The sequence below is a fragment of the Heterodontus francisci genome, chromosome 8 (assembly GCF_036365525.1).
Source record: "Heterodontus francisci isolate sHetFra1 chromosome 8, sHetFra1.hap1, whole genome shotgun sequence".
Classification (NCBI taxonomy): domain Eukaryota; kingdom Metazoa; phylum Chordata; class Chondrichthyes; order Heterodontiformes; family Heterodontidae; genus Heterodontus; species Heterodontus francisci.
The window spans coordinates 17,947,002-17,961,084 of NC_090378.1; the positions used below are offsets into that span (position 1 = coordinate 17,947,002).

The window sequence follows — 14,083 nt, forward strand, 5'->3', positions numbered from 1 at the left end:
AAAAGAATTCTGCTTTCGCTCAGCATTCACAAGTGCAAATGTTCAAAAGGGTTTCATGGATAGTTACCAAGAGTGGGAACCCTGGCTGACTGTCCCATCGTTCTTGGTGAGGGATGCTAAAAATCAAATATAGTGCCCTTGCACACTAGCTGTGAATAGTTAACAGCACAGACCAGGAACTGGAATGGAGATAATGTGGTCTCTATGACATTGGTGCAAATTTGTTTCACCAACAATGGAACAAAGCACACCAAAACTTCCTGAAGTATGCTGTCTCATTCTACTGCAGAGACTATTTGCACCAGCACACCCAACTTACGTTCAAAGTTTACTATTCAAGTGAAGCAGTTCCAGATTTGTACCAACATTAAACTTGTAGAATACGAACGCACTGGTAGTTAGTCATTTAACCAATGGGTGATTGGGGCACCAGTCTTTTAATGGCAATCAATCCCATGCATCATTCCCTGCACAAACTGCGAGACAACCTGTTCTTAAGCAATCAATATAAAAACACAAAGAGCTTTATCATGCCCTCAGGATATCTGAAAGTGCTAATCAACAATATTTACATTTATATAGCACCTTTAACGTAGTAAATTGTCCCACAGGACTGTCATCACAGCAAGTTAATTACTTCTGAAATGCAGCCACCGTTACTTCAAGAAAAAACACAGGAAGTAGTTAAAATGGAGAGAACAGTTTTTACCTGATGACTAATTTCTGTGACGTGCACCATCATTATCGCTGCTTTGAACCTGTTGGTTACAGGCCTAGGAAATAATTTTGCCTCCAATGTTTCCTTCCCTCAGTGAGACAGGGACCTCGCCATCTCCCAAAGAACTGATGAGTGAGGATGAAAATTGAACATGTGCTCCCCATTACTGTGGTACAGCATTATTGAAGACACAATGCATCACGAAAGTCTTTTTTTAAAACATAAAATGAAACAAGAAAAAAAAACTCCAGATTGAGAAAACTGAAGAAAAACAAGAGAAAATTTTCTATTATACTACAGGTAGCAGTGTCAGACGAAAATTTATGGTGCATTGGGTGTCCAGCACAGCATAAACAATTTGGGCTCGGGAATGGGAAATACAATTTCAAAATCTGAACACAATGTGGCAGGGATATGGAATTAGTGTAGGATTAGTATAAATGGGTGGTTGATGGTCGGCACAGACTCGGTGGGCCGAAGGGCCTGTTTCAGTGCTGTATCGCTAAACTAAACTAATACCAAACTGGGGGTGTAGTTGATAGAGGAAGACTGCAATAAAATCCAGGAAAACATCAATAAACTTACTGAAACAAACTTCTATAAAGCTAAATGTGAGGTGGTACATGTTGGTAGGAAGAGTGAAGAGAGCACATACTCATTAGAAAATAAGTGTCTAAATGGGGTAGAAGAGCAGAGGGTTCTGGGGTAGACAGATACACAGATTATTAAAAGTAGATTAAATAAGGCCATGAAAAAAGCAAACAAAACACTGGGACTCATTGTTATCAATAAAGAACTGAAAAGCAGAGAAGTTATGTTAACTGGTATACAGTGCTCTGGTCTCCATTTATCAAAAGGATAGAGGCACACGAGAAGACGAATCCCAGAATTGAGGGGGTTATACTTACCAGTAAAGATTAAACAGGATATGACCTTTTTTCTCAAGAAAAGAGAAGACTGAGGGATACCTGATTGATGTCTTGAAAATTATGAAAGGGTTTGATGGGGAAGATGTCAAGATGATATTTCTACTTACAGGGAAGACCAGAACTCTGGATCATAGATTTAAGACAGTCACTAATCATAGAATTAGAGTAAGTTTACAGCACAGGAAGAGGTTACTTGGCCCATCGTGTCTGTGCCAACCAAAAACATTCCACCCATTCTAATCCCACCTTCCAGCATTTGGTCCGTAGCCCTGCAGATTACAGCATTTATGGTGCATATCGAGACTTATTTTGAATGAGTTGAGGGTTGTCTGCCTCAACTACCTTCTCAGGCAGTGAGATCCAGACCCCCATCGTCCTCTGGTTGAAAAGGTTTTTCCTCCTATTCCTCTCTAATCCTTCTACCAATCACTTTGAATCTATGCCCCCTGGTCACTGACCTCTCTGCTAAGGTAAATAGGCCCTTCACCTCCACTCATTTCAGGCCCTTCACAATTTTGTACATCTCAATCAAATCTCCCCTCAACCTTTTCTGTTCAGAGGAGAACAACCAGAGTTCAATCCAATCTTTCCTCAGAACTGCATTTTCCCAGTCCCAGCAACATCCTTGTAAATCTCCTCTGTACCCTCTCTAGTGCAATAACATCCTTTCTGTAATGAGGTGACCAGAACTGCCCACATTACTCAAGTTGAGGCCCAACCAACGATTTATACATTTCCACCATTACCTCCCTGCTCTTATATTCTATATCTCAGCTAATTAAGAAAAGGATTCTATATGCTTTCTTAACCACCTCATCAACCAGTCCTGCTACCTTCAGGGATCTGTGGACATTCACTCCAAGGTCCCTCACTTCCTCTACACCTCTCAGTATTTTCCAATTAATCTTGTATTCCTTTGCCTGGTTTGACCTCCCCAAATGCATCACTTCATACTTCTCTGGGTTGAATTCCATTTGCCACTTTAATGCCCATCTGACCAGACAATCAATATCTTCCTGCAGCCTACAGCTATCTTCGTCACCATCTACCACACTGTAAATCTTTGCGTCATCTGCAAACTTCTTGATCATGCTAATATATACCACAAAAAGCAGAGGACCCAGGACTGAGTCCTATGGAACACCAACGGAAACAGCCCCCAGTTGCAAAAACACCCATCAACGATTACCCTTGGTTTCCTGTCATTGAGCCAATTCTGTATCCACCTTGTCGCATTTCCCTGGATCCCATGGGATTTTATTTTTTTTTAACCATTCTGCCATGTGGGACCTTGTCAAAAACATTGCTAAAATCCACGTAGACCATATCAACTGCACTACCCTCATCTTCCTTGTTACTTCTTCAAAAAAGTCAATCAAGTTGGTCATACAAGGGGGCGGCACAGTGGCGCAGTGGTTAGCACCGCAGCCTCACAGCTCCAGCGACCTGGGTTCAATTCTGGGTACTGCCTGTGTGGAGTTTGCAAGTTCTCCCTGTGTCTGCGTGGGTTTGAAACATAGAACATCGAGAGATACAGCACCGAAACAGGCCCTTCAGCCCACCGAGTCTGCGCCGACCATCAACCACCCATTATATCTCTCTCTCCCTCTCTCTGACCGCCCCTTCACAAATCCATGCTGACTATCCTTGATTAATCTGTGCCGTTCTAAGTGACAGTTTATCCTGTCTGTCAGAATAGATGCCAATAATTTGCCCATTACTGCGGTTGGACTGACTGGCCTGTAATTATTCGGTCCATCTCTCGCTCCCTTTTTAAACGGTGGTACAATGTTAGCAGTCCTCCAATCCTCCGGTACCGCACCTGTATCCAGGAAAATGATGGTCATACCTTCCAGTATTTCCTCTCTTGCTTCTTTTAACAGCCTAGGGTACATTTCACTGCCCTGGAAATTTATTAACTTTCAAGGATGTTGATCCCATTAATACATCCTCTCTCCCTATGTTGATCACATCCAATACTTCACACTCCTCTTCCTTAACTACAATATCTGCATCGTCCCCGTCTTTTATGAAGACAGACACAAACTATTCATTAAGAACCATACAAATATCTTCCGCCCCTACACATAGGTTACCTTTTTGGTCTTTTATGCGCCCTAATCTTTCCTTAGTTATCCTCTTACTCTTAATGTATTGGTAAAACATCTTTGGGTTCACCTTGATTTTGCTTGCCGATATTCTTTCACGCCCTCTCTTAGCTTTCCTAATTTCCTTTTTGATTTCACTCCTCCACTTTCTATAGTCCTCTCGGCTTTCTGTCGTTTTGAGTTTGCTGTTGGGCAGAAGCTTTCCTTTTCTGCCTTATCTTACCCTGTAAACTCCTTGATATCGATGGGGCTCTAGATTTGGCTGTCCCACCCTTTTTCTTTGTGGGAACATGTTTACTCTGAATCTCCCCTTTGAATGCCTCCTACTGCTCTGACACTGATTTATCGTCAAGTGGCTTTTTCCAGTCCACTTTTACTAAATCACTCAGCTTATTAAAATTGGCCTTGCCCCAATTGAGAACCCTAACTCCTGGTCCTTTCCCATAATTATGTTAAAACTGACTGAATTATGATCACTACCACCAAAATGCTGCCACTCCTTCATTTTCTAAAACTAAGTCTAATACTGTGCTCTCGCTTGTTGGACTTGCTACATACTGGGCAAAAAAGTTCTTGGCGGTCTATAGTACACACCCAGCAGTGAGGTTGCCCCTTTTTTGTTCCTTAGCCCAATCCATATGACCTCATTTGATGAACCTTCCAACATATCATCCCTCCTCACAGCTGTAATAGTATCTTTGACCAGAATTGCCACTCCCCCTCCTTTCTTATGCCTCTCCCTATCACATCAGAAAACCCTGTAACCAGGAACATTGAGCTGCCATTCCTGTCTCTTCTTAAGCCATGTTTCTGTAATAGCTATGATATCATACTGCCATGTGTGCCCTCAGTTCATCTGTTTATTTGCTATACTCCTTGTATTGAAATAGATACCCTTGATCACTGCCAAACTTTTTTTTTAATTTTCTAACCTTTGTTTCCTCTGTCTTCCAGGCTCATCCATGACGTTCCTGTCTTACATTTTCATTTTTGATTTTTGTCCCAACCGAGTCTATTCTCAGGTCCCCATCGCACTGCCAAACTAGTTTGAACCCTCCCCAACAGCACTAACAAAACGTCCTGCAAGGAACTCAGTCCTGGCGCTGTTCAGATGCAACCCATCCAGCCTGTACAGGTCCCATCTCCCCCAGAGCCGGTTCCAAGAATCTAAAGACCTCCCTCCTGCACCATCTTTCCAGCCACACATTCATCGGTCTTATCCTTCTATTCCTGTACTCACTTGCGTGTGGCACTGGGAGTAATCCGGAGAATACTACTTTTGAGGTCCTGCTTGCTAATTTCTTACCTCGCTCCCTAAATTCTGGCTGCAGGACCACATCCCTCTTTTTACCTATGTCGTTGGTTCTGATGTGGACCACAACTGCTGGCTGTTCACTCTCCCCCTTCAGGATGCTCTGCAGGCACTCAGTGACATCCTTGACCCTAGCACCAGAGAGAGACAACACATCATCCTGAATTCATGTCTGTGGCCACAGAAATGCCTGTTTGCTTCCCTGACTATTGAATCACCTATCACTATGGTTCTTCCAGTCCTCCCTGTATCCTGCTGTGCAGTTGAGCCACCCGTGGTGGCATGGGCTTCGCTCTGGCTGCACTCCTCAGATGAACCATCACTCTCATCAGCATTCAGAACTGAATACCTGTTGGAGAGTGAGATACACCTCAAAAGTCTCCTGCACTACCTGCATGTTGCTTTTTGATTGCCTGGCAGTCACACATTCCCTCTCTCCCTGCATAATCTTAAGCTGCGGGGTGACCACATCTATAAACGTGTTATCCACGTAGCTCTCATCCTCATGAATGCACCACAGTGTCACCAGCTGCCACTCAAGTTCCAACACCCGGAGCTCAAGCTGCTTCAATTGACGACACTTGCTGCACAAATGGTTATCCAGGACATGGGAGGCATCCTGGAGCTCCCACATAGCACAGGAGCTGCACTGTCAAGGTTGAAGCAATCCTGCCATAGCTTTATTTATTATTGACCCTTTGTTACCGCTTAAAAAAAGTTACCAGTACTAAAACACCTTAGAACTATTAATAAAACCTGAATAGTACTGATAAATCCTACTACTAATCAATACAGTTCACTAGTTAAAATAAACCTTACTCAAAAAAGGATAATACTCACCAGCGACTCACTTGTTCCTTAATACTTAATTTTTCTCGTTTTTTTTGTCTGCCAGTTGTTGAGACGCAGTCCCTAAGCTGTGATACTCACCAGCCAATCACCTACATGCTTCCCTGTGATGTCACATCTCTTTTTGTTCTTTCCAAATGCGGGGCTCCGGCTGGCTGCTGTTTATAGCCCCGCTGGTCTCGCTGCTCTGAGTGCAGACAAATTTACTTTTTCTTAATTAATTTATAGTTTCCTTCCTTACTGAACGCCCTCGCTTACCAAACTCCCTCCTTCACACTCTGTGCCCTCCAACAGCACTCAGTGCAATAAACCCAACTGGTGAAGAAGTTTCTCCTGAAATTCTCCGAGACTGGTTGGTTATAGTTAGAATGTGGAACTTGCTATCACAGGAGTAGCTGAGGCAACTAGTACGACCGCTGCATTATGAACCTTACAATCGTCATAAGCCTACTTTTTCTGTCTCATTTTAATCGTCATCCAGGGAGCTCTAGTGTTGGATGGCCTTCCTTTCCCTCTCAGGCGAATGTGTCGACTCTATATCCGAACCATCTCATCTTGGAAGCCATCCTATTATTCAATTACTGTTTTGCCTACATATCTTTTATTCCAATCTATGTGGGCCAGAACGCTTTCCAATTCAATGAAATACACTCATTTCCTGTTAAGTGTTTTTACACTTGATTTTTCCTTGCCTTTTTCCATAATTATTCTGAAACTGATGATAGCCTGATCATTTTCCCCACTTTATTCCCTGGAACTAGACCTTCCTTCCTCATTGGGCTAGAAAGAAACTGATCAAGAAAGCTCTCCAATACACTTTTCAGGAACACCTCCTCTCCACCCTTTACAGTATTACTATCAAGTCTAAATTAGGATTATGAAAGACCCCCCCTCATCACCACTCTAATTTTTGTATTTTTTTTGCCAGTTGCCTCTCAATTTCCTCCTCTACCAGAGATGCTAACCCTACATACCTCTCTCCACAGATGCTGTCTGACCAGAGTGTTTCCAGAATGTTTTACTACAGATTTCCAGCATCTGCAGCTCTTTATTTAATTGCATGTGAAGTTAGTCAGAGTTACACAACACAGAAACAGGCCCATACTTGGCCCCTAGCCTTGTATGCTATGGCATTTCAAGTGCTCATCTAAATACTTCTTAAATGTTGCGAGGGTTCCTGCCTCTACCACCCCTTCAGGCAGTGTGTTCCAGATTCCAACCACCCTCTGGGTGAAAAATGTTTTCCTCAAGTCCCCTCTAAACCTCCTGCCCCTTAGCTTAAATCTATGCCCCCTGGTTATTGACACCTCTGCTAAGGGAATAAGTTTCTTCCTATTTATCCTATCGATGTCGCTCATAATTTTGTATACCTCAATCAGGCCTTCTCTGCTCTAAAGGAAACAACCCCAGCCTATCCAGTCTCTCTTCATAGCTGAAATGCTCCAGCCCAGGCAACATACTGGTGAATCTCCTCTGCACCCTCTCCAGTGCAATCACATCCTTCCTATAGTGTGGCGCCCAGAACTGTACACAGTACTCCAGCTGTAGCCTAACTAGCGTTTTATACAGCTCCATCATAACCTTCCTGCTCTTATATTCTATTCCTCGGCTAATAAAGGCAAGTATACTATATGCCTCTCTAACCACCTTATCTACCTGTGTTGCTGCCTTCAGTGATCTATGGACAAGTACACCAAGGTTCCTCTGTACTTCTTAGGGTCTTACCTTGTATATTCCCTTGTCTTGTTAGTCCTCCCAAAATGCATCACCTTACACTTCTCAGGATTAAATTCCATTTGCCACTGCTCCGCCCATCTTACCAGCCCATCCATATCATCCTGTAATCTAAGGCTTTCCTCCTCACGATTTACTAGAACATAGTGACCCGACCCAAACCCGATGGGCCCCGACATGTGTCGGGTCGCACCTCTGGGTCCGGCATTCCGGCTCAGGTCCGGTGGGACACACTATCATCACCTCCGGTAAATGGCTCCAATGTTAATGTACTTTTTGGACTAGAAAGGTTGTTTAGTTACAGTTTTTTTAAGCTTGTGCAGATAAATAACAAAGTGATGGTTGGGTCGGGCACGGGAAAAAATTAAAGGACTAGGGCCGGGTCAGATGTGGTTCTGTCGGGCTCAGGTTGGGTTTAATTTGCTCACGCGAGCCGGCCTTTACTACTTATGGCAACACCAATTTGCCGGTCATCTGCAAACTTACTAATCATACTTCCTATATTCACGTCTGAATCATTAATGTATACTACAAAAAGCAAGGGTCCCAGCACCGATCCCTGCGGTACACCACTGGTAACAGGGGGCTTCCACTCACAAAAACAACCCTTGACCATCACCCTCTGCCTCCTGCCACTGAACCAATTTTGGATCCTATTTGCCAAATTGCCCTGGATCCCATGGGCTCTTACCTTCTTAACCAATCTCCCATGCGGGACCTTACCAAAAGCCTTACTGAAGTCCACGTAGACTACATCAACTGCTTTACCCTTATCTACACATCTAGTCACCTCCTCGAAAAATTCAATCAAGTTTGCCAGACACGATCTCCCCTGACAAAGCCATGCTGACTATCCCTGATTAATTCCTGCCACTCCAAGTGGAGATTAATCCCGTCCCTCAGAATTTTTTTCCAATAGTTACACAGCCACTGATAGACTCACTGGCCTGTAATTACCTGGTTTATCCCTGCTACCCTTCTTGAATAATGGTACCACATTCGCTGTCCTCCAGTCCTCTGGTACCTCTCCTGTGGCCAGAGAGGATTTGAAAATGTGTCAGAGCCCCTGCTATCTCCTTGCTTGCCTCACATAACAGCCTGGGATACATCTCATCTGGGCCTGGGGATTTATCCACTTTTAAGCCCACTAAAACAGCCAATACTTACTCCCTTTCAATGCTAATTTGATCAAGTATATCACAATCCTCCTCCCTGATCTCTACACCTACTCCATAGTGAACACAGATGAAAAGTAATCACTTCAAACCTCACCTTTGTCCTCCAGCTCCACACACAGATTGCCACTTTGGTCCCTACTCTTTCCCTGGTTATCCTCTTGCCCTTAATATACTTATGAAATGCCTTGGGATTTTCCTTTATTTTGCCCGCCAGTGTTTTTTCATGTCCCCTCTTCACTCTCCTAATTACTATTTTTTTTAAAATTAAAAGTACCCCCCTACAATTTCTATACTCCTCTGGCGCTTCTGCTGTTTTCAGCGCTGAATCTGCCATAAGCCTCCTTTTTTGCCCTTATCCAATCCTCTATATCCCTTGACATCCAAGGTTCCCTGGACTTGATGGTCCTACCCTTGACCTTTATGGGAATATGTTGGCCCTGAACTCTCATTATTTCCTCTTTGAATGACTCCCACAGGTCTGATGTAGACTTTCCCCACAAGCAGCTGCTCCCAGTCCACTTTGGCCAGATCCTGCTTTATCATATTGAAATCTGCTTTGTTACGACAGGTGGCAAGAAAAAGACTGGCATTTAAACCTCTCTCAACCTCAGATGCCCCATAGCATATTACAGGCAATAAAGTATTTTGTTTTAAAAAAACGTGCAGCCACAGCTGCAATGCAGGAAATGCAGCAACCAATTTGCACACAAGCTCCCACAAACATCAATGTCATAATGACCAGATAATCTGTTTTTTGATTATGTTGATAAAGGAATAAATATTGATCAGGAAAACGAGGATAACTCCTCTGCCCTTCTTTGAAATAGGAAAGTAAAATCTTTCACTCGAATCTCAGAAAGGAAATGGGGCCACAGTTTAATGTGTCATCCAAAAGACGTCACCTTAGACAGTGCAGTACTTAACAAGAATATCAGCCCTGATTTTGTGCGTAAGTATTGGAGTAGGGCTTGAATTCACAACTTTCTGACTCAGAGAGGAGAATGCAACCCACTGTGCCACGGCTGACATAGGGATTGTATAACATGGAGGTTTACTTCCTCCAAATCTACCGAGCTGCTTTTCGTAAATTGCAATCAAGGCTTAACACAATCTCCGAATTTAACATATTCGCTCAAGATTACTAAAACTTCTCAGCCTTTCGTTTCTTGTATAACCGTTACTCAGCAAATGCATAAACTGAAATTTAAATGATACAAGCGCAGCACAAAAAATTTGGAAATCATAGTTCTACGAGAACTCAGTGCTTTGGGATCAATCACTAAGCTACTTTTTCAAAGTTGACCACACAGCAACATATCACCATTTTTTTTTGACTGGAATCTCACTAGCAATTAGTAGCTGAAATAAAACAAATTTTAATGGGGGGGATTATAATCGACCAATTCTTTTGTCAATCGTTAAGGACATAGTTATCGCCCACGTCACCAAACCATATCCGGACTGAGCTACGTTTCCTTTGGTGAGGCCCAATTCATTAGTGCGAGAAGATCCTAACCAAAATCCGAATAACCTTGCTTCATTAAATTAACATTAAACACAATCAGAGAGAAAACCGAGACGGAACAAGAATATCAAACAGTTCAATAGTTACCGTATATAACAAGGGGAAAAGCCAGAACAAATAAACCTCAACAGCCATCTTGAATCGCCAAAGCCCTCTCACTGCTCACACTGGAAATTATATAGCTTACCCGCCTGAAGTTAATTATCACACGATATCAAACTAAAAATCAACATATGTTTTCTAAACACGTTGATTTAACAATTGAGTATTTTAGTGAACTTTTAATCATCGTCTTCTTTAAAATATACATATTTACAGGCAAATGAAGCAGACTGCTAAAAAAAATTCATGGCCACCAGAACGACTGGAAATCGGGGGAATGATTGACGTGAGAATGGATCAATCATAATCGGAATAGGGGAAGTCCCCTTGTCAATCAAAGGGATGTTGTCCAATGAGAGTGAACATAAGGCGGGTTTTTCTCTCGCGCTCTGTGTTCATGTGGGGAACAGGGCGGCGCGAGAGGCGGCGGTTGGAGGGAGGTGGGAGCCTGGAGGGAGGTGGGGGCAGGGCAAGAGAAGGGAATCAGTCGCTGAGGGGAATCGGTAGCAGAGACATAGAGCGATCGTGACTTGAAGCTCCATCTCTTGTTTCCCCAGTGACAGTGATTATGTGCGTCAAATCAGTTGGCAAAATTCTTCGTGTGTTTATGTTTTCTTAGCGTTTCTGATTTTTCTCCTTCGTCCTAGCCCGGTGCGTGTGATTTCACTCACTCCCCTCCTCCTCTTCTCTTGGGGTTTTCTTTATTTTTTTTTCTCCCCCCACTTGCGTTATGTCTTGAAAATTTCATGGGGCTTCTAAGAATCATCATGCCGCCCAAATTGCAGCTTTTAGCGGTTGTGGCATTTATGATCGCGATGTTGTTCCTGGAGAACCAGATCCAGAAGCTGGAGGAATCTCGGGGAAAACTGGGTAAGTCAGGACATTGTTAACGTTTGTGGGATAAACCCCGCCATTCTGCACCTAGAGCTTTGTAGTAATTTAGATTATAACCTGGTAATTTATATCTTTTATATATATTTTCTGAAAGATTCATTTCCTAATCTCAAACCATCCCCTTAAATGGTGCATTGTCACGAAAGCAACTGTCCCTAACAAGTCTTGTCCTTGTTTTCTGAAATGTTTATTTCTATATATTTTTCAAACAGCACCTGGCAAGGAATCGGCCTGTGCTGAATGGTTCCAGCCATTGCTTCCACCCCAAAATTTGCAAAAGTGTTTTTTTGTCTTTGGGAGTCAGTGTATACATGTGTTATTTGAGTGGAAAAAAAGCACGGGGCAAGACAGGGCTTGTTAGAACTGCTGTGCAACAGAATTGTATTAAGTTGAATCATTAATGTAAATGTTGCATATGCATATTCAGATTTTGTAATTCCATGAGTGAATTTACAAGAGTGTGAAAGTTGCAGTTGAGTTAGTCTGCTGTGCCATTGGGAATTGGAATTGTGTCCAGTGCCATATTTACTTAGTATATGCATTTTTTGTAAAAAGAAATGTTTGCTTAAGGTACAAATAGTTGCAAATTGGAAGGATAATTATTTAACATAAAAGCAAAATACTGCAGATGCTGAAAATCTGAAATAAAAACAAGAAATGCTGGAAATACTCAGCAGGTCTGGCAGCATCTGTGGAGAGAGAAGCAGAGTTAACGTTTCAGGTCAGTGACCCTTCTTCAGAACATGTTTGCTTCATTGGTGTGTGGAGAAAAGAGAATCTTAGCCCAAAAAGGGGTAAGACTGGAGGCTAACTGTCAAGTTTAGAAAAAATATTGATGCTTGAATGAAGGGGAACAGAAGCAAAAAGAAGTGGATATGTAAAAAGAATTGCAATAGTATAGAAAATTGTTTATAATGTAAATTTTTAGGTGCAGTATTTAAAATACGGAACAATTAGAGGCAGTATTGTCATGGCAGATGTTGAGGGGGCTACTGTCATTTACTGTGTAAAAATTATTTTAGGTTTTGGATTTAGTGTAAAACCTGTTTATGATAAGTGCAATTAATCTACACATTAAACTGCAAGTTATTTCCCTATTAAATCAATAGTTTAAGTATTTTGTGACTTGAGACAGGCCATCAACGTTAATAATGTATAGTAACACTTGGGCCATCTTAGGGAGGTAGGGTGCAGAGACTAGAATCTGTACTTCAAAGGGGAAAATGTTGAGGAAATTGTAATCAACTACATTTTGCAGCAAGCAATTTAAAACTGGGAAGAAGTCATTGTTTTTGACTAGATGCGGTGCCCAGGGTATGAGGAAGGAGAAAATTCCAAGAATGGAGAATGCAGGGTGAAGGGAATTGTGTCATCACAGAGTCATAGTTACTTATGGCACAGAAGGAGGCCACTTGACCCATCGAGTCCATGCCGTCTCTCCACAGAGCTATGTTGTCAGTCCCCCACTCCCCAGCTCGATCCCAATAGCCCTGCAAGTCTATTTCTCTCAGGTGGCCATCCAGCTTCCTCTTGAAGTCATTGATCGTCTCTGCTTCCACCATTCTTGTGGGTAGCAAGTTCCAGGTCATTACCACCCGCTGTATAAAAAGTGCTTCCTCATATTCCCGCTGCATTTTTTGCCCAAAACTTTCAATCGGTGTCCCCTAGTCCTTATACCATGTGTTAATGGGAATAGATTTTCTTTGTCTAACTTATCTAAGCCTGTCATAATCTTATACACCTCTATTAAATCTTCCCTCAATCTCCTTTGTTCTGAGGAGAACAAAGCCAGCTTTTCCAACCTAACTTTGTAACTAAAATCCTCCATCCCTGGAAGCGTTTTGGTATATCTCGTCTGCGCCCTCTCAAAGACCCTCACATTCTTCCTGAAGTGTGGCGACTAGAACTGGATGCAGTACTCCATTTGGGGCCTAACCAGAGCTTTAGAAAGGTTCAGCGTAACTTCCCCACTTTTGTATTTATGCCTGTATTTATGAAGCCCAAGATCCCATATGCTTTACTAACCACACTCAATACATCCTGTCACCTTCAAAGATCTTGCACATGCACCCCCAGATCCCTCTGTTCCTGCACACTCTTTAGAACTGTGCTATTAAGTATGTATTGCCTCTCCCTAGTCCTTTTACCAAAATTCATCACCTTGCATTTATCAGTATTAAATTCCATTTGCCACCTTTCTACCCATTCTGCTAGCCTATCTGTGTCCTTCTGCAGATGGTTCATATACTTGCTGTTTGCTGCACCTCCAAGTTTGGAGTCATCAAATTTTGAGATTCTACTCTATTCATATATATAGCTGTCTTGTTTGAGTAAAATAAATTCTTTAAAAATTTGGTTTGTTGTGTGGATGACACGTAGTTTGGGCAATAGGTTGAGTGAAGAATTGCTTCCTACTCAAAGCTTTAATTATATCTAACCAATGCATACAGATGGTACTAGCCCAAAACCTAATTTAGGGTAATGTATGCTATTGCCCCTGCTCTATGCTGAATATAGAATTTTCCTTTAATCAATGAATATTCCAATAAACCTCTTAGTGTCTCAAACTAATATTTTGTCTGTTTGAATGTCATTCTCAAAATACTGGTACCGGAATTCTCTTGGAAAAAGCAAGGAATCCTCTTGGAAAAAGCAAGGAATCCTAAGATTGGTTAGAACTAATTTCAATGTAAACCCCATACATGGTGGAAGCTGCTAATAATGAGCATTAGGA

General features: G+C 42.3%; 2 protein-coding genes across 3 annotated transcripts in view; one reads left to right on the plus strand and one right to left on the minus strand.

Annotated features, from left to right (window-relative positions):
* The window catches only part of selenof (selenoprotein F), a 101,136-nt gene extending 90,523 nt beyond the window's left edge, over positions 1–10,613 (minus strand). The window contains exons 1-2 of one of the 2 annotated variants that reach the window (XM_068036713.1): positions 10,441–10,465; positions 710–843 (exon numbers count right to left, since the gene is read on the minus strand). In XM_068036713.1, the coding sequence (XP_067892814.1) occupies positions 710–742 (33 nt within the window). In that variant the 5' untranslated portion in view covers positions 743–843; positions 10,441–10,465. Of the gene's footprint in view, positions 1–709; positions 844–10,440 lie in introns of both variants that reach the window. The other variant, XM_068036712.1, reaches the window with a different exon arrangement.
* A 301-nt stretch (positions 10,614–10,914) lies between these two features.
* Positions 10,915–14,083, plus strand: part of LOC137372670 (heparan sulfate 2-O-sulfotransferase 1) — a 241,763-nt gene continuing 238,594 nt past the window's right edge. Inside the window, exon 1 of the mRNA XM_068036714.1 lies at positions 10,915–11,325. Coding sequence (XP_067892815.1) covers positions 11,202–11,325 — 124 coding nt within the window. The 5' untranslated portion in view covers positions 10,915–11,201. The remainder of the gene's footprint in view (positions 11,326–14,083) is intronic.